The sequence below is a fragment of the Hemicordylus capensis genome, chromosome 1 (genome assembly GCF_027244095.1).
Source record: "Hemicordylus capensis ecotype Gifberg chromosome 1, rHemCap1.1.pri, whole genome shotgun sequence".
NCBI lineage: Eukaryota > Metazoa > Chordata > Lepidosauria > Squamata > Cordylidae > Hemicordylus > Hemicordylus capensis.
Window position 1 is genome coordinate 367,349,276 of NC_069657.1, and position 24,385 is coordinate 367,373,660.

General features: G+C 43.9%; 1 protein-coding gene and 1 long non-coding RNA gene across 10 annotated transcripts in view; one reads left to right on the top strand and one right to left on the bottom strand.

The window, feature by feature from the left end:
- TULP4 (TUB like protein 4) overlaps positions 1–24,385 on the top strand; it is a 179,916-nt gene that overhangs the window by 109,225 nt on the left and 46,306 nt on the right. For all 9 annotated transcript variants that reach the window (XM_053294183.1, XM_053294152.1, XM_053294143.1 and 6 more), the window contains one exon: positions 23,123–23,251. In XM_053294183.1, the coding sequence (XP_053150158.1) occupies positions 23,123–23,251 (129 nt within the window). The remainder of the gene's footprint in view (positions 1–23,122; positions 23,252–24,385) is intronic.
- Positions 9,067–24,385, bottom strand: part of LOC128344318 (uncharacterized) — a 28,028-nt gene continuing 12,709 nt past the window's right edge. The window contains exon 2 of the long non-coding RNA XR_008315788.1: positions 9,067–9,404. This is a non-coding gene — a long non-coding RNA (uncharacterized LOC128344318). The remainder of the gene's footprint in view (positions 9,405–24,385) is intronic.

Here is a 24,385-nt window from a genome sequence, read left to right on the forward strand (position 1 = left end):
TATTTTAAAGGGAAAGGGTGATGTTCTGGCCTTTAAGGAAGAAACTACTAGGATAAATGTATTCGCTCTGATTGAGCAAGAGAGATTTGTGGACAGAAAGAAGCAGCCTTGTACATGTCTAGTTGATACAGATGCAAATATGTGCCTGGATGCACATTCTCCTCTCAATCCTACTGAATAGAAACTTATCCTGTGGCTTTTAATGCAGATAGGAATTATCCATTTACCATTTTTTATCCTTCTTTTCAAATCTAAACAAAGAGTGCTCAGAATGGCTCACATCAGATTAGTTATAGCACATCTAATAGCATGCATAACTGTAATAGTTATATGTAATTTTTTGCATGCAATTACAGCTGGATCAGGGCCAATGAAAGCAGTGGGAATTGCCCCCTCTTTCAGTTTCACTACCCTGCATCCTGTGCTAGGCATGTATGCGTTACATTTCCAGAGAATAGCCCACATGCCCCAATCTCCCTCCAAAACAACTCCCAAGTCACCCCAGGCACTGTCTGTAGTCGTCTTCTCTTCACTGGATTACTCATTTCCTTTATAGGGCTTATGGAGTGAGACAATTATCTGACCCAGAACTCCCTCTTCTGTCAAAGGGATGTTAATTGGAGTAGTCCAGTTTATCCCAGTTTGCTTGCTTAAGAACCTCTTGAGGCATAAAATGATTATGCTTTGAGGGCTCTATTTACACGTTCATGAGTCTGTCTCCTGCCAAGTCATGTATACCCGGGGCTTGGGATAGGATTTGCATTTGCTAATTCAGTGCCTTCAGATCATGCTGGCTACATAGGTCTGTGCTTATGAATGCTAGTTTGCACAGGAGACTAAAGAAATCATGGGATCGGCACAGGTAATCCATGTAGAGAAATGTGACACAAACCCTATGCAGCATGGTACTTTCTATTCTTCAGTACCGTTCTCTGCATTTCTTGCATAGGAATGAATCACTGAATTAGCAGTGCACAAAGGTTATTCCTTGAGTCAGTCTGAAAAAGAAATTGAAGTGTTTGCTTGCTCTCTCAGCTGTAGAGAGGTAACCTAGGTAGGTAGACCCCAGCACAGCATCCTTCCAGTGTCTTTTCCTGGTGTCTACCGTATGTGTTGTGTGTTAGATTATGAGTTCCTTTGGGATAGGGAAACTTTTTTTAAATTACTAATTTGAGAACGTTTTTGTTGAAAAGTGGTATACAAATAGGTGCAAGAGAGGAGAGCTGCATTCGACACACATTGGAGGTAAATATACGTGTGTGTGTGTGTGTTAGATATACATAGATGGTTATCACATTTGAACAGCAAAAATGATCATGTTTAATATCAAGCACAGATATGTTATGATGCCCTATCTGGAGGGAAAGGTTGAATGGCTCTTGGACTGATGTACTCCAGCAAAGAGTCTATCACAATCTCGGTTTGTGGAGGAGCTGTCTCCAGAAACTGTTGTAGGGCATGAACACAGCAAAGAGATGAAAACTTGGTAGAGGGAATAGCTTATCTGCTTGCTGATCTGTATGCTAACATGAAAAAGGCCACAGGCTTCAGTCAGGCACACATAAAAGACTGTGAGTCGTGTAACCACATCTGCCTGTGAATAGGGTAACTTATTTTCAGAATCAGTTTCTTAAAACTGTCTCATTTGTTACTAATACATACTTTCTAGTACTTCACTGAAGAAAATAGGGACATGCCTGTGTAAGGGTTTAACATGCCTGTGTAAGGGTTTGTATGATGGAGCAACTTGGGAGCATGGTGTGCAGTTCTGACTATAAACACAGCACCAATAGAAAGCAAGTGATGTGCTTTGCATTCATTCCAGATTACCGATGTAGAAGAGCCAAGCCCAAGCTCTCCAATTTTTCACAGATGAAAACAGTGATACTGTTCACTTGTAACAACAGATTCTCATACCAAGAATTACTACCCACCTCCGCCCTACTATTATTTTATTTATTTATGTAAGTATTCCATTTATATACCACTCTTCCTAAAGTGGCTCAGGGCGGTTTACAATAAAATAAAAAAACATAATAAAACAATTAGAATCAGAAATCATTTAAACTTATAAATTAAATGTTTAAAATTAAAACTGGATATAATTAAAAGCCAGGATAAAAAGATGGGTCTTTAAAGCTCTCCTGAAGGCCTCCAAGGAAGACAATCCTCTTATATCCACGGGGAGCATGTTCCCCAACCCAGGGACGACAACTGTGAAGGCCCGATCCCAGGTTGCTACCAGATGAACTGGTGGCACCCGAAGGCGAACCCCTCCTGATGATCTTAATGAGTGGTGAGGATCTTGTAGAGAAAGGCTCTCTCTCAGGTAACCCGGACCTAAGCGCTCCTGGCAGTGTTCCCTCTAACAAGGATTCCCAGATGTTGACTACAACTTCCAGCGTTCCCAGCTGCAATGGCCTTTGGCTGGGGATTATGGGAGTTGTAGTCAACAACATCTGGGAATCCCTGTTAGAGGGAACACTGGCCACACCCTCAGCCTGAGGCACCAGGGTGAGACCTGGGTCCAAGAGCACTCCCAAGCTATTAATCTTTCTGGGGGAGTGTAACCTCATCTAGGAGATTCTATCCCATCTTGCAGATTATGACCCCCAACAATGAGCACCTCTGTCTTGCTTGGATTCAGCTTGTTTATTATCCCTCATCCAGCCCATTATGGCCTGTAGGCAGGCATTTAAGGGACTAATGCCATTTCCTGGTATTGATAGCGATAGCAATAGCAATAGCACTTACATTTATATACCGCTTTATAGCCGGAGCTCTCTAAGCGGTTTACAATGATTTAGCATATTGCCCCCAACATTCTGGGTACTCATTTTACCGACCTCGGAAGGATGGAAGGCTGAGTCAACCTTGAGCCCCTGGTCAGGATCGAACTTGTAACCTTCTGGTTACAGGGCGGCAGTTTTTACCACTGCGCCACCAGGGGCTCTTGACAAGGATAAATAAATTTGTGTGTCATCAGTATATTGATAACATACAGCACAAAATCCCCTGATGACCTCACCCAGCAGTTTCATGTAAATGTTAAAAACAACAACAACAACAAAACCATTGGTGACAAAATAGAGCCCTGAGGGACTCCATATAGTAGCTCCCGTTTAGAAGAGCAACTGTCACCAAGTGCCACCATCTGAAATCTACCCAAGACATAGGAGCAGAACCACTCCTCTCACATTGCCACCTCTCCTCAAATCCCTCAGGCAATCCAGAAGGATACCATGGTCAATGCCTGGACAGTGGCTCAAGCTGGCAGAAGGAATTCCAGCGGCAGGTCTTCTCTGCTGGGCAAGGCCGAAAGGTGGAGGCAGGGCTGGTGTAATAGCAATTACACATCGCTGTTACACTATTGTGTGTTACACGGTAGACTGGATTCTACTCACTATTATATGCACTGCTTAATGCCTTAGTGCTGTGAAGTTATTTACATGCAAGTATGCTAGAGACACATTGCATCCATCCACCCACTTAGAAAAGATACCAAATCATAGGTGATAGGGCCTTATCTCATTTTGAATACATTTTGCTTGCTGATTGGGAGAAATATTTGCTATCCCATATTTATAGAAAAGCATTCCAGTGAACCTCATAGACAAAACTGGGATATGCTGTCACATGGGGCAAGAAGTTCCAAATAGATCTGAATTATTTCTTTAATTTTATTTAGTGTGTTTTGTTCTTCCTCAGGAGAGTATATGTGGGACCTTCCCATATTATCCTCACAACAGTTGTGTGAGATAAGTTAGTGACTTGCCTAGCATTACCCATGATTGAGCCGATTGGAACCCTCGCGGTTGGTGGGGGATGACAGTAGTCTGTACCTGGATATGTGGTGGGAGTGACTACAAATAGAAACACTCTAGACCCTGGCAATATAAGCCAACAAAATATTCATCACACACACACTCCTGCAAATGCATTATTAAAGGTTTATGAAAAAACGAATTGGACATTCAGCAAGGAAGCTCATCCAACATTTGACTGTGAAAGCAAAATATGTGATGCAGATGATCGAAGGCAAAGCACATCCCAGATATTCAACTGTAGTTTCTGAAACTCTGTGAAATATTTATTATGGCATAACTGATGGGCTAAGTTAAAATTGCACAAGTGCCAAAAGAGAATAATATGGTCTCTCCTTTGAATATAATGAGAGGGAGGACTCATCTGCTTACCAAGCCTGGAAATATTTACCATCCTTCTTTATTAAATGACAGCTTAATTTACTGCTTTCTTTTGGATGCAGTTTCTTTGTTGATTTTGTTTGTTTAAATTTGGTTCTGTTAGCACTAATTTTTCAGTAACAAGGTCACAGTGAAACACTCTGTGGGCTATATAAAAGAACAATAGATAAGTAATATAGCTGAGATATAGTGGTTTGGGGTACCACCCCCTACCCCCAAGTGACGGAAATGAAAAATAATAAAACAGAAATAGAAGCCTGTTCCCTGTGCGCACAACTCTATGCACATGTGTATGCAGGATGGGGGCAGGCAGGAAAAATGAGTTAGCAGCAGGAGGCAAACCCACGTGTCAAAATTGTTTGTTTTAAAAAAATCCTATATTGTAAAGTCTTATATTTAAATCCCCAAACAACTTCTTTTCATTTAATGAAAAGTGAGAAAACTAGTTAAATAGTTCTTCACCACACCAAAGTAAATGATGAGGAGATTCAGCTATGCACTTTTTGTTGGTGGTGTTTTAAATCAGGAATTCTAGGTGTAAATATTGGCATTTGTAGGTCACATGGAAAGAAACAAATTCTATCTATATATTTAATTCTCCTGGGTGTGCCTTTGAAACGTGCGTCCCGGCAGCCCAGCTGATTGGCTGGGCTGCGGGGGCACCCGATTGGTCCCGGCACACCCAGGAGAATTGCCTGGCTGGGCGGCTGCGGGGGCAAGGTGGCGGGCCAGGCGGCGGCACTCTCGGGCCCGGCCGCACCAGCGGCGGCGCTACTAGGGACGCAGATGCTATGCGCCCGGTCAGCTAGTAGACTTTAAAACATAAAACAACTCAATCAACCCGTTATGCTTACTGGGATAAATAATGCTTGCTGTCAGAAAATCTCACAGGACGTTGCCTCTGCTTCTCTGTTGCATCTGTCCAGCTTAATTCCTGGTTTACTGAAAGCCTGAAAGGGAACAGCCTGTTGCCTTGAGGCATGCTTTTTCACATAACAGGAGGGAGAAAAATAGCATCCGGAGGATAATGAAAAGCAAGCTATGGTCCTCCTTGTCTCATCCTTCAGCAGGTTTTTGCCTCTGTCACTTTCCAGATTCTCAGTAGGCAAGCCAGTGTCCCGAGGCAGGAAGTATATACATAGCGTGCCCCTAAGAATCCCCTTCAAGATTTTGCTCAGGCAGAACATTTTACACTTAAAATTCTCAGGTTTTTCCCCATTATAATGTGTAGAGTTAGCATCCATTTTTCATCTCTGCAAAACAGTAAGCTGATGGACTTGTTATGACAGTAAAACAGAAAACCTCAATCTTGCTTGTAGTTGTTTTTTACTTGCAAGTGTGAAAGGTGCAAGGGATAATGGGTCTTCATGAGAAGGACAGGCCAGATCCTGCAAAAGGAACAGGCAAAGCATATCACTAAGCCACATCACCTTTCACAACTTCATGGCATCATGACACAGTTCTTTCAGTTTGTTCATTCATTTTGTCTTTATGATGACCCTGAAAGGTAGATAGGTTAATCCCTTCTCCAAGTCTACCCAGTAATGTTCTTCCCCTGCTAACTGGGCAAAGAGGCACCTTTCAAAGTGGTGATTAAATGCTTTATATTAAGCTCTATTCAGCCCCAGCACAGCATTTCTCGAGTGGCTGTTGCTGGTGTCTCCCTTGTGTTTCTTACTACTACAAATATGTATATACTGCTTTTCAACCAAAGTTCTCAAAGCATTTTACACAGAAAAATAAATAATAAATAAATAAGATGGCCCCCTGTCTCCAAAGGGTTCACAGTCTCAAAAGAAACACAAGGCAGATACCAGCAACAGCCACTGGATAGATGCTGTGCTGAGGTTGAATGGGGCCAGTTGCTCTCCCTCTGCTAAATATAGGAGAACCACCACTTTAAAAAGTGTTTATTTGCTCAGTTAGCAGGGGCTTTTAGGCCGAGCCTTTTGGGGATGGGAAATCATCTTCTCCTTATTTTCTATGTAAACTCTTTTGAGAACTTTTTTGTTGGAAAGGTGTACATAAATCAGGGGCATAGGGACCACGGAGTACAAGGGTCTGTGAGGACCGCCAAGGCACTACCTTGGCCTCGGCCAGGGTGCGCCCTTGCCCCCTCCCGCACCCAGCCGACAAACAAAGCACTTGCTAGCTGGGAACACGAGGCATGCCTCTATCCTCCCCAGCCAGTGTTTCACTGAAATGCTGGCTTTGCTGGGGGCGGGGGAGCCCAGCCAGCCAGCATTTCAATGAAACGCTAACTGGGGAGGGATGGGAGAGGGTCAGAATAGACCCTCTCCTGGGCAGTGACCACTCCCCCTGCATCTGTCATCAGGTGCAAGGGGTGGGGCCAATGCCGAGGACAGGGCCCAGCAGATCTCTCCTTCCCCAGTCAGTGGTTCGTGGAATTGCTGACTTGGAGCTCCTTTCCATGCCTCCTCATGAAGGGAGGGAAATGAGCTCCCACTCAGCAATTCCACGAACCGCTGACTGGAGGAGGTCTGCTGGGGTTGATGGGCCCCGTCCTCTGTATTGGCCCCACCCCCTTGCATCTGATGTCTGATGCATGGGGCTTGGCTTGGGGCTCGTGTGTTCTCCGGCTGCGGCCAAGCTCCCTACGTCCCTGACATAAATGATAGTAATAGTAACTGAACGTAGGTTAGGTTCCTCATAACTAGTCTTGGCATGTTATTCCCTCCACTGCAGGGACAATGATGTAGCCTTTGTTCCCCCTAAATAATTCTTCATACTTGTGGAATTTACCACAGGGGAGCTGCTTTCCTTGCTACAGGTAGGCTGCAGTCATCCATGCTAGTTTCTCACTAATCTTAAAGGAGAAATGAGTAAATGACATTTAGTCACTGCTTAAAGGTAGGATTGCTATTTCAGAATACAAGGCATGTAAGTAATTCCTATAGGTTTTGGCATAGACTTTAAATTGCTGCAGTGATTGATCTGGAAAGCAGCAGGTAGTCTTTACATTTGTCTGGCTATCCTATTATATTTGCTTTCCTTTTATTTCCTTTTCCTTGTGCTCTTGGTGGTCATCCCAGTGATAGCCTCTGTGGCTATTACCAAATGTTTCCTTGTGCCAATCCCTGAGGGGCCGCAGAAGAAAGACTTGATATTTTTAGTTGAAAAAAAATGTCATTGATCTCAGCTAGAACAGAGGAGAGGCCTCTGCTTCTGTTGCAATTGAAGAGAGTGGAAATATTCAGCCTAACCACAACTGGTAATAAGTATTTCACTATAATGATGAGCTTCTACTTCCAACATGAGCTACTTGAATTGAATAAAATTATCTAATTTTTACATTTTATTGGGGGTGGGGTGGGGTGGTGGGAAGGATGGGAAAGGAAAGCCTGCTTTGAGGTGGAAGGAAAAGGAAAACCAGAAACAACTTAAAAGCTCACTAATCAAATGAAACTTAAAAAACATTTTAATTGCAACATTTAGTTTCAGAACTCCTAATCTCCCATATTGCAATGATATGTGCATAAATTATTATCTGCATAATTTATTATCTATTTATTTGGTTTCTGAGGAAGAAACCAATGATGACAGTAATTGGCAGAATAATACATCTTCTTCAACTAAAATTATAAACATAGGATGAAGTAACAGCATTTGAAATGTGAGTTCAACTGGGGCCACTGTCCAGCATGGCCTTCGGGTTTTATATGCGTCTGTACTGCTGTCCTAGTGAGTTGTCAGAGATGATCCTTGCTCCCAGTAGTTCCGAGAGAGTAAGGCCATTAAAGAATGTCTTTGCCATTCCACTAACATCTGAATGATGTTCTTGAAGAACCCAGCCGATCGCAGCCGCTCTAGGCTGCGCGGCTTGTTTGCCCTCAGCCCCACCCCCTGGAGCACGTGGCACTGGGAGCTAGCTCCCATTGGCCCGGCTCCGTCTCGGAGGCGGGGCTAGCAGCAGTGAACCGGCAGCAGGCCTGTGCCGGCTCAGTCCTTCCCTGACCGAGCACCCTCCCTCCCTCCCTCTGGCATAGGTTGGGCTTTGCTGGTCGCCGTTTGGGGCCGGGCAGGAATTTTTTGGGTATACGCTTGATTGGCCTTAGCGTGCACCTTTTTTCGCCTGCCTCAACCTATACCAGTTAGTAGCAAGGTTGCTTAGCGGGATTGATTAGTTAGCCAGGGAATAGCTTGTGGTCACTTTTACCACGGGGTTGGCGGGCACAGTGCGGAGGTGAGCGGCTGATGCGGTGCGGCACCTTAGGTAAGCTTTAGCTGTAAGGTGGAGGGGCAGATCCCTTGAGGCTTTACAGATCAGGGATGCTGCCTTGCTCCCACCTCCCTGCAACCGACACCCTTCCGTATGGCTTTACAGCGTCGGACAGGTGATGTAAATTGCAGGGTCCTGACCTTAGGTCGGCAACGAAGGGCGCCCCCTTCTGGAAGGTGGGCCGCCTGGAGCCGAGGAGTCTGTGCCATGAGATTCTAGGGCGGGGGTGGCCACGTGGTGCCCCCCCCATCCGAGCCCGCACTGTTGCTGCTCTGAATGCCAACCCCAGCTGCCGTGCCTGTGCAGGCACTGTCTTAAAACCTTGTACCCCTAATAAAGTGACCAGTTCCTCCATAATACTTCTGTGTCCGTGTCTCCTTGGGTCTGGGTGCAATAATGTATTATCTGTGTGTGTTCTTAAAGAGTGTGTTTTGCTTTTAGGTGGAAGCAGATGATTTCCAGTCAAAGAGGAACAGTCCTTTGCTGCAAGAATTGACAAACGTTAATCTAACAGTCAAATGTATTTAGCCAATAGAATAAGAGATAAGGTGTAGTTTAAGAGATAGATTATCTCTAGGTTAAGAGATAAGGTGTGGAAGTATCTTGGTATGCGAATAATGATTAAGCATTTAAACAGGGCTTTATTATACTCTTTGCAAAAACATTGAAAACTGCCATAACTAGAAATAGAAAGTTAGATAGTGTAGAGTTGAACTTGTTCAAAAATTCCTCAGGGGAAAACTCAGTGAATGAATTCTGCCCACCGAGTTTTTGATGAAGTTCGACTTAGAAGGCAGCAAATGGTCAGTTATTTATTTTAATTGTCTTTTTACCACTGCGGGAAAGGAATCAGCACTATTTGGATCTTCTGTCTTGAATGTCTTGGGCTTTTTCTCATTCTCCTGCTCTTGAGAAGCAACATTTTTGGGTGTAAAGCAAGGACCTTGTCATGGCTAACACTGGAATGTGAAATACAAAAAGTGCAGTTTAGATATGAAAGTATGTTATTAATTAATGCAGTATAAATAGAAGAGGAGTAGTAGTATGTTTATTGCGGTCATAGAGCAGATTAACAAACAATAACAATTAATAGCATTAAAAAGAAAATTCAAGAATTTCAAAAGTTTACAAAATCACAAACTGTTCAAATTACTAATACTGTCTTTACGGAGCTTTGACACCACAAAACAGAACTCTGCCACATTATCTGAAATTACAGGTTTAAAATTTGCTAGCATAATTTCAAAATAAAATTGGTCTGTGTGACCAAGATAAATGGCTAAAATAGGAGCAATAAATTTGGTGCGAGCATCCTTATAAAACTGGCAATAAAGAATAACATAGGTGATAGACTCTGTATCCCCTGAGCCGCAGGGACAACAGCGCTGATCATAAGGAAGTCGTTTGAATTTACCATCAAGTACTGCTGAAGGGAGAATGTTCAATCGCGCGAGGGTCAGAAATCTCCTAAATTTTGGTACCAAGATCTGGTTTAAATATTCTGCTGGTTTATAGTTAAAAGTTTGAGAACCTAAGTATATTTCCGTGAGTAGCTGTGCGAACTCCTCCTGCAAATCTATATCTCGGAGCCGTTGCTTCACAAAGCAAAGCGCCTGCTCTAATCCTCACCCAATAAGATCTTCTTGAGATATGCCCAAGTGATGCAATTTTAATTTCAGAGCTGATTTCCATTTGGAAACGAAACTGCCTGATAACAGTAAAGGGGCAAGACCAGCCGGAAAGAAACCAGGCATAACCAAAATTTAATTATGCAAAACCATAATTTTGCTTTCATATTGGTGACCCCTACTTCCCTGTGAAGGATGGCATTTGCTGTACCCCGGGTACCTGAAAAAATAGCCCTCAGGAATTTAGTTTGTACTGTTTCAAGCTGAGAGAAATTTTCCAGAGGACCGATCTGCGCCCCATAAAGAATTTGGGGATATATCTTGGTCTTCAACAATTTTATAGCCGCTGGTACAAAAAAGGCACCACTAGAGTAATAGAAGGACTTAATCACTCAATCGCTGTTGAGCACCTTGGAAATAGAAGAGGTTATATGTGCATCTGTTGTGTGTATTTCAAACTGTATTTTACATCTAAGCACAGCATTTATTGTTAACAGTATCTGGAGTTTAAATGCGGTAAAGGACAAGTTGTATATAAATATTATTGGACTGACATGAAACATTGAGATAAATTGGGTTTCTTTTATTTCATAATTTGAACTGTCTTAATCTCCTATTTTAAACCCATTTTCCCATGTTTCTTTAAATTGGTGTGCAGTGAATAACTATTTTTACAATTAATGTGGGATCTGTTCTTGAAAATAAACTGACTGGGAACTGGGATCCTGAAGACAAAACCCCCTGCTAATTGGGCAAAGAGGCACCTTTTACCGTGGTGATTCTCTTTATTTAGTGGGGGGAGAGTAACTGGCCCTATCCACCCCCAGCACAGTACCTCCAGTGACTGTTGCTGGTGTCTATCTTGTGTTTCTTTTTAGAATGTGAGCCCTTTGGGGACAGGGATCCATCTTATTTATTTATTATTTCTCTGTGTAAACTGCCCTGAGCCATTTTTGGAAGGGTGGTATAGAAATCGAAATAATAATAATAATAATAATAATAATAATAATAATAATAATAATAATAATAATATAATAATAATAAATAAATAATTCTACAAAAGCCTCTTCCTTTCTGTCCTAGGTAAAGGTAAAGTTTGCCGTCAAGTCGATTTCAACTTCTGGTGCCCACAGAACCCTGTGGTTTTCTTTGGTAGAATACAGGAGGGGTTTACCATTGCCACCTCCCGTGCAGTATGAGATGATGCCTTTCAGCATCTTCCTATATCGCTGCTACCCAGTATAGTACCAACAGGGATTTGAACCAGCAACCTTCTTGTTAGTCAAGGCATTTCCTCGCTGCACCATTCTTAAATTAACTTTATGCCATGGCTAGTTGAAGCAGTTTTTTGCTCTTGAGTTGTATTTCTGACTGCTATGAGTAATGAAACTAGAAATATTGTAATATCAGCTCAGCCTGTCCATATGCTGAATTGAAAGAGAAACTCTAGGCCTTTGGTGAGTGGGTGAGGGGAGGGGAGGGGAAGGGGGGAAGCAGGTGATAGCAAATAAGGTTGCACTGAACAGAGATAAAGAAGGTGGAATAAGGACATATAATTGAGAGAGTATGAGGACTTATTCTCTAACTAACTTGGTTGATTCACATGACACTGAGAGCCAGACTGCATGTAAACTAAGATAGTAGACTGAGACAGTAGAATTCTGGACTGTACAGACTGCAATTCTGTATTCTTGAATATTCCCTTTTCCACTCATGCCATAAACTAATACATGGGGGGGCGGGCCCGGCCGCGGTGGTGGGGGTGGGCCCGGGGGCGGGCCTGGCTGTGGGGCGGGGAGGCGGCAGCGGGGGTGAGGGGGTGGGGAGACATTCTCTTAAATACCCAGGGCCTACGCTGTTTAGGGCTTTATAGGTAATAACAAGCACCTTGTATTTTCCCTGGAAACGTATCAGCAGCCATTGTAATTCTTCAACACAGGAGTGATATGGTCTCTCCTAGATGATGCAGAGACCAATTCAGAGACCAACCTGGCCACTGCATTCTGTATCAACTGCAGTTTCTGGACTACGTACGAAGGCAGCCCCACATAGAGCGCATTGCAGTAATCAAGCCTAGAGGTTACCAGCATATGTACTGCCATTTTGAGGTCGTTCATCTAAAAAAATAGACGCAGCTGGCATATCACCCAAAGCTGATAAAAAGCACCTCTGGCCACCACCTCTACCTGGGACATCAGGTAGAAGTTTGAATCCAGAAGTACCCCCAGACTGTGTACCTGTTCCTCCCCTTTTGAAATGGGCCACCTTGTGTTTAATGAAGAGGAGAAGACGACTACAGTAGGCAAATGCACAGGACAGGGTGCCATTGCATTCTTCTGTTTAAAAATGAAATGTTTAGAATTGGAGGGAAAGCCAGTAATACAGCCGTTTAAACTGTTCAGGTGGAACTGAGTAGATGGCAGGTGAAGAGAACTGGAATATATATAAATAGTATTTTGTAGAAAATCCATATTCTAAAATACTGCTATAGCAGCTAATCTCTATTACTTTGGAACAGTATATTATGTTGATTTTTGTGGGCCAGTTCAATAAAACATCCATTTCAACCATTTGACTCAGCCCTTGAGCATGTCTTTCCAATGAAAATGTCCTCACTGTTTCTAATTTAAATGTACAAGTAGGGACCATTATGAGAATTAATGGGAATATATCTCTTCCACTCACATCCTTTCTTTGCCAAAAGGAAGCTGAATATGCCTTTGCCACAGAAATGATCTTGTGAAAGGAACTGGGTGCCAGGCGGTTCAATTCACTCCCATGATCCTTTATTTGGTGAGAGGGGGCTTAATCTCATTTTACTGTTGAAGGTATTATCGTGGTGGAGGGGATTGGATTTTCTTGGAGCACAATTCCCTTTCCTTTTGAGATCCTTTTCAGCAGTGAAAGATCAGTCTCTGTGCTGCTGAAAGCATCTTTTAGAGGTGGTGGAATTCCCCCCTCCTTTGGCAATCCCATGGCCCAACAAACTAGCAGCTAGCACCATCCTCTGAGCTGAGAATATTATCTAGTGGCAAGAGGGAAACTTGAGCTTTTATATGGGGTTTCTCAAAGCTCCATATTGTCTCCAATGCTTTTTAACATCTACATGAAACCGCTGGGAAAGATCATCCGGGGATTTGGTGCTGGGTGTTATCAGTATGCTGATGATGCCCAAATCTATTTCTCCATGTCAACATCATCAGGAGAAGGCATATCCTCCCTGAATGCCTGCCTGGAGGCGGTAATGGGCCGGATGAGGGTTAACAAACTGAGACTGAATCCAGACAAGACGGAGGTACTTATTGTGTGGGGTCATTACTCAGGAAACGATATTGATCTGCCTGTTCTAGATAGGGTCACATTTCCTCAGAAGGAACAGGTACGCAGTCTGGGAGTGCTTCTGGATTCACACCTCTCCCTGGTTTCGCAGGTTGAGGCAGTGGCCAGAAGCACTTTATATCAGCTTTGGTTGATACGCCAGCTGCGTCCGTTTCTTGAGATTCATGACCTCAGAACAGTACTACATCTGCTGGTAACCTCTAGACTTGATTACTGCAATGCGCTCTATGTGGGGCTGCCTTTGTACGTAGTCCAGAAACTACAATTAGTACAGAGCGCGGCAGCCAGGTTGGTCTCTGATTCATCTCGAAGATACCATATTACTCCTATATTATAGGAGTTACACTGGCTGCCGATAGGTTTCTGGGCAAAATACAAAGTGCTGGTTATAACCTATAAAGCCCTAAACAGCTTAGGCCCATGGTATTTAAGAGAGCATCTTCTTCTGCACAATCCCCATTGCCCACTGCGTTTGTCAGGGGAGGCCCATCTGTGGCTACCCTCAACTCGTTTGGTGACCACTCAGGGACGGGCCTTCTCAGTTGTCGCTCCGAGACTTTGGAATGCCCTTCCCGTTGACATAAGACTCTTCCCATCTCTAGTGGTTTTAAAAAGATCTTTGAAGACTCATTTTTCAAACCAGGCCTTTTAACTTCTGTAATTTTAAAAATTGTGAATTGATTTTGTTTTAAGCAGTTTTTGGAGTTTTAATTGATTTTAATGTTTTATTTGTATTGTTTTATAATTGTGAACCGCCCCGAGACTTTGGTTTGGGGTGGTATATAAATGTATTAAAATAAATAAATAAAAATAAGAGGGAAACATGCATATGCAACCCTTATCTGCTGTGGCTTTGAGGAGTACCGAGGGTTCTCACCTCCAACTATTTTTTCTGCAGAGGTAGGGTCCTTCCATAAACCTCTAGATTTATACTCTCTTTGGAAAGAGATACCTAGTTATGAGCGACCTCTGATTAAATAAAAGGTCTCTTACATGATTTCAGTTGATATTCCATTGATGATGATGATTTTATTATTATTATTTATTTATTACATTTATAAACCACCCCATCCAAAGGCTCTGGGCAGTGCACAACACATTTAAAAAGACATAAAAACACACACCATTTAAAACACAGTGCTAAAAACAATTCAAACACAATTAAAAACCATTTAAAACTAATCAAAATACTTTAAAAAACAATTTAAACCTTGGAAGGCCAGGCCAAACAAGTAAGTTTTTAGGGCTCGATTATGATCTTGTATTTGTGATTATATGACACTATTGGTGTTCAGTGACACCAGTGTTATTTGGTAATTTAGGCAGTGGTTGGCAACTAGATTGGCCAGTAGTTTAACACAGTGCACAGGCTGAGAATCTAGATATGTCATTTAAGCCCCATTTCCCCTTCCCTCATTAGCTATGAGTCATAGCTAATGAAGAAAGAAATTATAGTGTACCGTCTGTATTCATGAAAAGAGGGAGACTTTTGGAAATGTACATTTCTCACAATATTATTGAAAAGACTTTTACCCTGCCTTTCTACCCCAGTTTCGGGCACTCATGGTGGCTCACAATAAGCCACAATGGTCCGTTGTGGATTAATACCTATCCCTCCTAAAGTTTAGCTGTTGTTCCTATTTTAATTTTTTATCCCTTGCAATCCCTCACTTAATTTTTTTTGGGGGGGGAGGGGAGAGGAAAAAACTTTGGTGTAGAGAAAAGTACATTTTTTGGAGGGCACAGAAAAGCACTTGGGGGAACTCTTCAAATGCTTAGTGGGAAGATCTGTACACACACACACACACACACACACACACACACACACACACAGATATAGATATAGATATAGATATATAGGTATGAATGACCTTGTAACCCTACCTCTTCCTGAATATTTTAGGGCCCTCATCCAGAATACACATAGGGCTTTCCTCCTCCTTCCCCCAAGTAGGACAGATAGAGGAATGGCTTTGGGCTGCCAAACTGACCCTGTGTCACCAGGTGTGAATTTTGGCTTGGGCCCATTATTGCTGCTATGCCTGAGTCCTGGGGGATGATGAGGGAGGGTTTAGAGCCTGAATGGGGAAATTCTCCTGGAAGGCATTGAGTCCTGCAGTATTAAAGCACACCCCCACCCCCACACACCAGATGTCAATGGGGGATGGCTTCTAGCTGTTGCCAAAGGTGCACCTAGGTAATTTTGTAGCCCACACCGTGACGCATTCAGTATTTTTAACACATGGGTGCTAGAGGGCACAAACAGCAACTGAACTCTCAAGAATGTAAGAATATAAAACAGGTATATTTATGCAAATATGTATTAGCAGAAGCATTTCAGCATGCAACAACATATTCCTATCCCACTTATTTCTTTCCCAACTCCCCTCAGTGCCACCCAGGACAGACTAAGGAGGATTTGGAGACCCCCATGGGGTGGGGAGGCCCTAGACTTTGACCCAAAAGTCCAAGGGTTAGAGTTCCTCTGGCTGTTGCTCAGGGGGTGCTGACTCCCTGGAGTTCTCTTCTGTGCTGGAGACTATCGCAGGATCCTTCTCTTCCTCTTTTGAGGAGATCTTGTTGGGTTTAGGACCTGTGCACTCATGGGCCCTGACAAGCAGAGAGTACAGAACTGCAGGGGGTCTGATGCTAAAAGAAAGCAAGGACAGGCAACAAGGAAAGGATTCAATGGGCAGTGGTAAGGGTACATCTAAGGAGGTAATTGGGTCTGATGTTTGAGTATGAGTCATAGGTCATCATCTCCTGATTGTCAGGATATTTGGTGCAGGGTATTATCAGTATGCTGAAGACACCCAGATCTATTTCTCCATATCAACATCATCAGGAGAAGGCACAGTCTCCCTAAATGAGCAGCAGTATTATTCTGCATTCCTAACTAGAAGCTGTAGAGGAGAATGAACAAGCTGCAGGTAATATTTGCCTTTTTAAAAGAACCTCAGATATTGGAACCTACTAATACTGAGTCAACTATGAGCAATGCACCTGCTTTAGAAAAATGGCATATATAAGAGGAAAAACAAAATATTTAAAAGTCACTTCATAAGATGAGCCTGAATTGTCCATGTCACAAAGATGGCATCTTGTCACCTTGGTTACCAGCAGACATCTGATGTCGTCTACTTAGTTTCATTTGTCACCTTAGCACTGTTTTTGTGGCTATGAATGGCAAAATGTATGTCGTAGGGATGTGCAAAATATTTTGACGTTGAAACGTTTTGACTCTAAACAGTCTGTTTTCAAGCTTGAAAAAAACCACCCTTTAAAAGGCCTATTTCAAGCTCAGAACAAAACTCTGTTTCGATTCAAAACATTTCAGTATTTTGAGCACCATTTTGGAGGCCTATTTTTCTCTTACTAATTGATTTTCTGGCACTGGCTTCCCATTGGCTAGCAATCCTGTTGGAGTTTAGGGGAAAGGTTAAGAATTTATTAAAAATTGCCGGCTTGCCAATTTCTTTTGTGGGTTGGTTGGGTGGTAGGTAGCACCCATCATGCCCTATCACCTAACCCACTTTAGTGTCCCTCTGAGCTAGCCGTGAGGAACAATGGGGTGTTTCAAGTTCCCCCATTGTTGCCTATGGACAAAACACTCAAACGTTTCGAGTTTTGTTCCATTGAAACAGCCAGGTCGACCACTGTTTCGATGAAATGTTTCAGCGATTTGCATTTTGTTTTAAGCTCAAAGCAAAATACAACATCTGTATCGTGCACATCTCTAGTGTGTAGTTATGGATCCTGGAGTTCATAATAATCCAAGATGATGTTTGACACTAAGGTCTACAGTCCTAACTCTGCTTACTTGCAAGCAGTGTCATTTATCCAGATTTACATGCTATTTTATTTTTAAGAAATGTGGAGAAACTCCTTGATGTATGGGAAGTGCACAGGAGCAGAGGTAGCTCATGAAGGGGGCACACTACATAGGAAGAGGCTAATGCAGTTGAGCAGTAACCTAGGATGAAAGAGTCTTGCACCCTTACCAGCAGGCTTTGCCAGGTATAAGTTTCCTCCTGTATGACACACTGCTTTACAAGCTGCCACTGCACAGAACTTTTCTTCTGTGTCTTAATATTTATGTTTTTCCTTTTGAAACATTGTAATACATGTTCTGAAAAGTCAATTAAAAGTTTAATTTTAAAAAATGGAGAGGAAAAGAGTTATTTATTTATTTGGCATATTTTTATTCTGCCCACAACCTGCGTCTCTGAGTGGTTTACATTTAAAATCAATTAAACATTAAAATCATTTAAAAACCCAACATTAAAATACTAAAACTATAAATCTAATTAAAAGCCTAGGTGAATAAATATGTCTCCAGTGCCTTTTTAAAAGTTGCCAGAGATGGGGAAGTTCTTGTTCCAACAGGGAGCGCATTCCAAAGTTCAGGGGCAGCAGTGGAGAAGGCCTACTCCCAGGTAGCCACCAAATGGGTTGGCGGCCATCGCAGACAAACCAGATTATCTTAACAGGCAGTGGGGCTCATGGTGAAGAAGGGGTTCTCTTTAATATCCAGGGCCTAAGCTGTTTAGGGATTTATAGGTAATGAGTATTTTGAAGCCCGTTATAATAATGGGCGCTAGCCTTTTCCTCTCCCCTTTACTGTTTTTTTTTTTAAATGCTGCCGCCACCGTTGCCGCCGAAGTCCCACCCTCCCTCCCTCCCAACTTCCGAAACCACCTTACCCCGGCCCGTGACAGTTGAGCAAAGGATGACCTAATTTGAAGAGGGAGAGAGGAGCTCGCAAGCAGTGCTCCTCCCTCTGCAAAGGCTCTGCCCGAACTGGCGCTTGGGGCGGAAAGGACGCCTCTTCAGAGATCACTTGGAGGTATGTCCCCAAATAGTTATGGTTTCACTCTGCAGCCTTAAGTGGATTTGGTCTGCTAGCAAAGAAGGGCAACCACCTTTATAGCTAGCAATGTTACACAATGTTGTCAGGAACAGAGAGCTACGTTGGCTTATGTGTTGCCCTTGTTTACTAGAAACGCAAACAAACCATTGCAGTACATTGTTGCTATGATCTGTACTGCAGATGGGTTGTAAATGCTGCCAGAACAGTTCTATTCCAAATCCATATAGTAAATTCAAATTATGTATTTCCTTATATAACATCACCTCTCTGTCCTCCCCAACCCATGCCCCACTTCTCTCTCTCTCTCTCTCTCTCTCCCTCCCCCACAAACCCTCTCTCCAATAAAGTAATAGCTTCCTCCATCCCTGGAGTGAAATGCAGCAACAATCTGACAGCACATACCCATGACATCTACAGCAGCATTAGGAAGGAGGTGAAGAAAACATCTTGTTTACTACCTGGAAAAATGCAGCATGTGGTCAGCTCTTTTCAAAGAGTACTGAGTGCTGGCAATTTCTACTGACTACCTATGTTGTGGGTGGCTTAACATTTTGAAGAACGGGCCTTTTAATGCCTGATAAAACAGTGATGGGACATTTGACAGATAAGATAAAGAAAACCACAAAGGGAAAATCAGGTAGAGGTTACAAACTAATTGCTGAAATGATGTAACAGTCCTTATCTGATCCCCGAAGAAGTCAGTAAATTCAGCAAAAGATGTCACAGTATAGCTGTTCCCTGGAGACAGATTCTTATTAAAATGTGAGGACCGCATGTAATTTTACAAAATTATATATATGGATAGACCCAAGAATGGGAATGTGGTGAAAAGTGGCAGTATTTTAAACTTGAAATGTCATGGCTCATGACAGTTTTAACCTGGATTGTTAGCAAAACCCAATGCACATTTTTCTCACTTGCCTTTGTGTTACTGAAGGACAAAACGAACTGGAAAAGGCATGGATAACACAGGAAACTCAGCAAAATGATATATCTGTGGTGTCTATGGGTTTATATTAGTAAAGAATATAATAGGTTTATATTAATAAAGAATGGGCAAGTCTGATTCACATATAAAACCAGTGTACGTATTCTATATGCACTGGGGAACTGTGAACAAGTCTCAGACTTACCTTCCCCATGCCCAAGGACCTATGCAAATATATCTGCATGCAAGTATGCCACAATTCATCAACTGCTATTTTTTTAAAAAAAGGTATCAGTGCATTGCATATGTAGGGCATAACCCATTAAAATGTACAGACTCTGGTTAATACCAAACACTCCATATGCAGCTCACAACCTGGGGCCACTTGTGAACTGGCCCTCAGTTTTGTAGAACAAAGGCATGTCCATCCAAGCCCTTGTTATGTGGTTGGATGCAGGTCACTGGGCACACGAGAACTAACAACGCGAGCCACAAAGCAAGCACCGATCGTTTTATCCTGCATCCATTGTCACAGTTCACTGCAGGCCCACAAAACAGAGGGATGGCAAAGGTGTGCTCCAATCCAGAAGCATGGTGGACCAATTAACTGTTTTGTAATCAATTCAATTATCTTGGCCTTCCTAGAAACCAACTATGGTAAATGGGCCATGTGCCACCGATTGCTTAAGTCCCCACAGCCAAATAGATGCATCCATACACTCAGAGACAATTTGATATCTAGGATTTAAAAGCTAAATTAAAAAAGCTAGGCTGGATTACTGCAACGTGCTCTATGTGGGGCTGCCTCTGTATGTAGTCCGGAAACTGCAGCTGGTTCAGAATGCGGCAGCCAGGTTGGTCTCTGGGACATCTAGGAGAGACCATATTACTCCTACATTGAACTAAATTGGCTGCTGATATGTTTCCGGGCAGAATACAAGGTGCTGGTTATCCTCTATAATAAAACCCTTGGTGTCCGTTCGTGGATGGACACCAAGCGTGTGTCTGTGCCTCCCTGGCCTGTTCTGCGCATGCGCAGAGCGCATGCCCAGAACAGAGCAAGGGAGACACGACCACCGGCACCCGGTGGCCATCTTGGGCGGCCAGAAGCGGCCGCCCCGAAGAAGCCGGGTGAGCGGCGCCGGGGACACTGGCCGCCGCTGCCTTGGCCAGAGGACACACCGCGGCGACAAGGGAGAGGCCCCGGGCAGCGGAGGGCTTGGCCGGAGCCGCGGGTGGCGGCGGTGGGTGGCGGGCCCACCGGAGCCCTGGGTGGCCGGCCCAGCCGGGGAGACGGGCTGCGGTGGGTGGCGGGAGGGGGAATGGCGGCGGAGGTCCAGACCGGCCCAGGGAGACGGAGGCCAGGACCGGGGGCCGAGCGAAGGCCGAAGAAAACTAAAAGTAAAAATGCTGCTGCCGCTGCTGCCACCGAAGTCCCACCTTCCCTCCCTCCCAACTTCCGAAACCACCTTACCCCGGCCCGTGACAGTTGAGCAAAGGATGACCTAAATTGAAGAGGGAGAGAGGAGCTCGCAAGCAGTGCTCCTCCCTCTGAAGATCCTGAAGCATGAAACTGGAAGACAAGTTAACCAAACAGGCTTCTCTCCAAATCCATTTCAAATACACACTGAGGTCATTCACACAATCAAAAACTGTGTTCTACTTAGGTTTGGGAGTTCTGTGTGCTCCCAATTTTTGGTTGCGTGGAAGCAAGGTAGGAGGGAAATCTGAGTAGAAGCGATTGTGTGGAAGCAATGTAGGGTAGCATTTTTTCCTACCTTGCTTCCACATAGTCACTTCTACCCAGGTTTTCCTCCTACCCTGCTTCCACGCAACCAAAAATTGGGAGCACACACAGATCCCAAACTCAGGTAGAACACAGTTTTTGATTGTGTCAATGACCTTAATATGTTCTTTTTCAAGGAATATAGCCATATTTTTATTTTATTTTATTTGAAATGTTGCTCTATACAGGTTTAGGAACACATTCTAAATATTCTGCAGGCACCATCTTAAGTCTTCAGTGCTCATGGATTTTAAAAAATCTATATATTAGAGTCTTGTGCACCTTTAAATGCTAACAATTGTATTGTGGCACACGCTGAAAAAACATGAGTGACATATCTCAAATAATGTGATGCCAAGCATACCAAGCACAATTTTTTGTCCGCCACAGCTCCATCGCCTTCTTTCAAGTCCCAATCTCCCTCCAGTTCCCTGTCCCAGTGTCTTGTCTAGTGTTGGCAATGCCACTTAACCTCTGGCTTGTCCTCCACATTCTCATCCAAATCTAGTGATGTTGCATCATTGCATTCCCCACAGTCAGCAGCCAATGGAGTGGAGCAGGGATGGGGAAACTCTTAAGTGCAGTGAAGTCACATGATGCATTCTGGGTTACTAGGCTTTGTGAGGAAGAGGAGGAACTACTATTGTCTTGTTCAAGCCTTTTACATTGTGCCCTGACTGTGGCACCTGGCTAGCCATTGCTGGAGACAGTTCTATCACTTGTCCTGCTAGCTCACGGGTTTCTGACTTTGACATCATTCCAGAGGCCTTGTTTTGAGATCAATGGCTCTTGATGCTTGCTTTCTTCCCCCCCAAACCCCATAGCTTATGTTTTATATGGATGTTTGAAAAGGCTAATCTTTATAATTAATTCTCTTAGCCAGCCAGCATGGAGATGTGGCAAGGCAATGCGTGCCGGCGAGGGAGGCACCTGATTGGCTGAGCTCTGTTTGGCCAGCAGAGGCACCTGACTGGTTGAGCTCTGTTTGGCCGGCGGAGGCGCCTGATTGGCTGGGTGTTTGCCCTGCCGTTGTGAAGAGGGGCCGTCTCAGCTGCAGCCTGGGCTGGGAGGCAGGAGGCAGTGGGAAGGACTGGCCCTGGCCTGGCGCCAGAGGGGGTGAGTGGGACATGCGTGCCCAGGATTTGGTGGCGGAACTCTCGCGAGAGTTCCGAAGTGAGGACTGAAGAGGAGAGGGGGAAGAAAGTGCTGGCAGTGGCCGCCAGCCAGCCGGCGGGTAGAGGAGGGGGGAGAGAAAGGCGGCGGCGAGCAGCAGGCGGAGGAGAGAAAGGCGGTGGCAGGCAGCGGGCGAGGGGAGAGAAAGGCGGTGGGCAGTGGGCAGGGGGAGAGAAAGGTGGCGGCGGCGGTCGGGTGGAGAGAAAGGCGGCGGCGGGCAGGGGAGAGAAAGGGGGCGGCAGGCAGCGGGCGGGGGAGAGAAAGGCGGCGGGCAGCAGGCGTGGGAGTGAAAGGTGGTGACGAGCAGTGGGAGGGGGAGAGAGGCGGCGGCGGGCGGCGGGTGGACGGAGAGAAAGGCAGCGGCGGGCAGTGGGTGGACGGGAGGGTGTAAAAATGGCAGTGGTGGGGCCCTTCTTGGCCGCCCGTTGCAGCTCTGTGTGGGGGAAGGAACGGGAGGGGAGGAGGGCTGGAGAGCGCGGGGCCGGAGGGAAGGGGAAGAGAGGAGAGACCGGGGCAGGAAGAAGAGGGAGGGGGAAACAGCTGGCCCCCAAGCGTGGCGCCTGTGCTAGTTAAATATTAAAACATATTAAATTTGTGTTGATCTTGGATGTTTACAACTGAGGATGAGCAGATAACATGTTAGGAACTTTTAATTTCTTTTGTAGTTCTGTTTGAAAATGTTGGAAAGATTTGAACTGTTGAAATAAAGTTCTCAGCAGTGTGTGTCCATGAGGATTCTGAGTTGGTTTACAGCTGCAGTGAAATTCAACATGCTATTCTTAAGGGGATGCCTCTTGAACTGAATGTTTCCCATTTTTGTAGTTCTAATTTAGAATTAAAACATGACAATTTCTACATTTGCTGTATTTGATAATTAACTCTCTGGTGTACTACATGTTGGTACATTGTACAAAATCATTGGGGAAAAGTTCTGTTTTCTGTAATCTTCTTAGGTGGTGCTTGTAAGGTGGAATGAACCATTTCAGAAGCTGGCAACATGTGATGCAGATGGTGGAATATTTGTTTGGATTCAGTATGAAGGCAGGTGGTCTGTGGAACTTGTGAATGATCGTGGGGCACAGGTTGGTATTCAAGGTTGCTTTTTCTTCCTTATGTTAAGATTAGGGCTTTTTTCAGATTCCAGACAGAAATATGGGAATGTAATTATTACAGAAACAGTTTTAATTGAAATGAGTACACGAAGAAGAGAGGAGAACTGGTCTTGTGATAGCAAACATGAATTGTCCCATTTGCTAAGCAGGCTCCACCCTAGTTTGCATTTAAAGGGGGAGACTACATGTGTGAACACAGTAACATATTACCCCCTGGGGATGGGGCCACTCTGGGAAGAGCACCTGCATGCAGAAGGTTCCAACTTCCCTTCCTGGCATCTCCAAGATAGGGCTGAGAGGGATTCCTGCCTGCAACCTTGGAAAAGCCACTGCCAGTCTGTGTAGACAATACTGAGCTAGATGGACCAATGGTCTGACTTGGTATATTGCAGCTTCCTATGTTCCTAGGAGAATCATTCCCATAGGTTGCTACAGGAGCAAAAAGTATAACGAAGCTGATATCCATCCCACAAGATGTTTTTTTCCTGGAACTATTGGCACAAGGTGGATGCTCAGGGCAAGTGGGAAGAGTTCTTGAATAGCCTGGATGGGGCTTATGGATCTTATATCACCCATCTCTCTTGTAGTGTTTTTCTTAATGTACCTAAAAACTATAGATTTATTTTGTTGACTCATCGTTGTCATTTCTCATAGAAATCAACCCTGATAATACCATCCATTAGATGTAGGGGCAACTGACTACCATTTCATATATAATGATATATTAATTTAGAAAGTGTTCCAACATTTTCTGTTAATTACTCATGAAGACTCACTGTATTTTTAAGCAGCTTGATACATACTGGAACAAGTAATAATAATTAAAAACTAAAAGTACAATCTAACCAAAATTAGGTACTCTAAATCTCTACCACTGAAATGAAAATGCTTTTAATGACGTGCTTAATTCTCCTATTAAGATCAAGCACTCAGCTCTGGATGGATTGCACTTCAGTTTTTTTGGTAAAACAGTTAAAAATCCTGAAATGGCTGCTCTGTGCTTGTTGATGGGTGTTGAATGAACACCCATGTTAGCATTTCTAAAAGAATAGAGAAGGGCACATCAGCCGCTTGACTGCAGGTTCCTTTTGCTGCCAATGAATT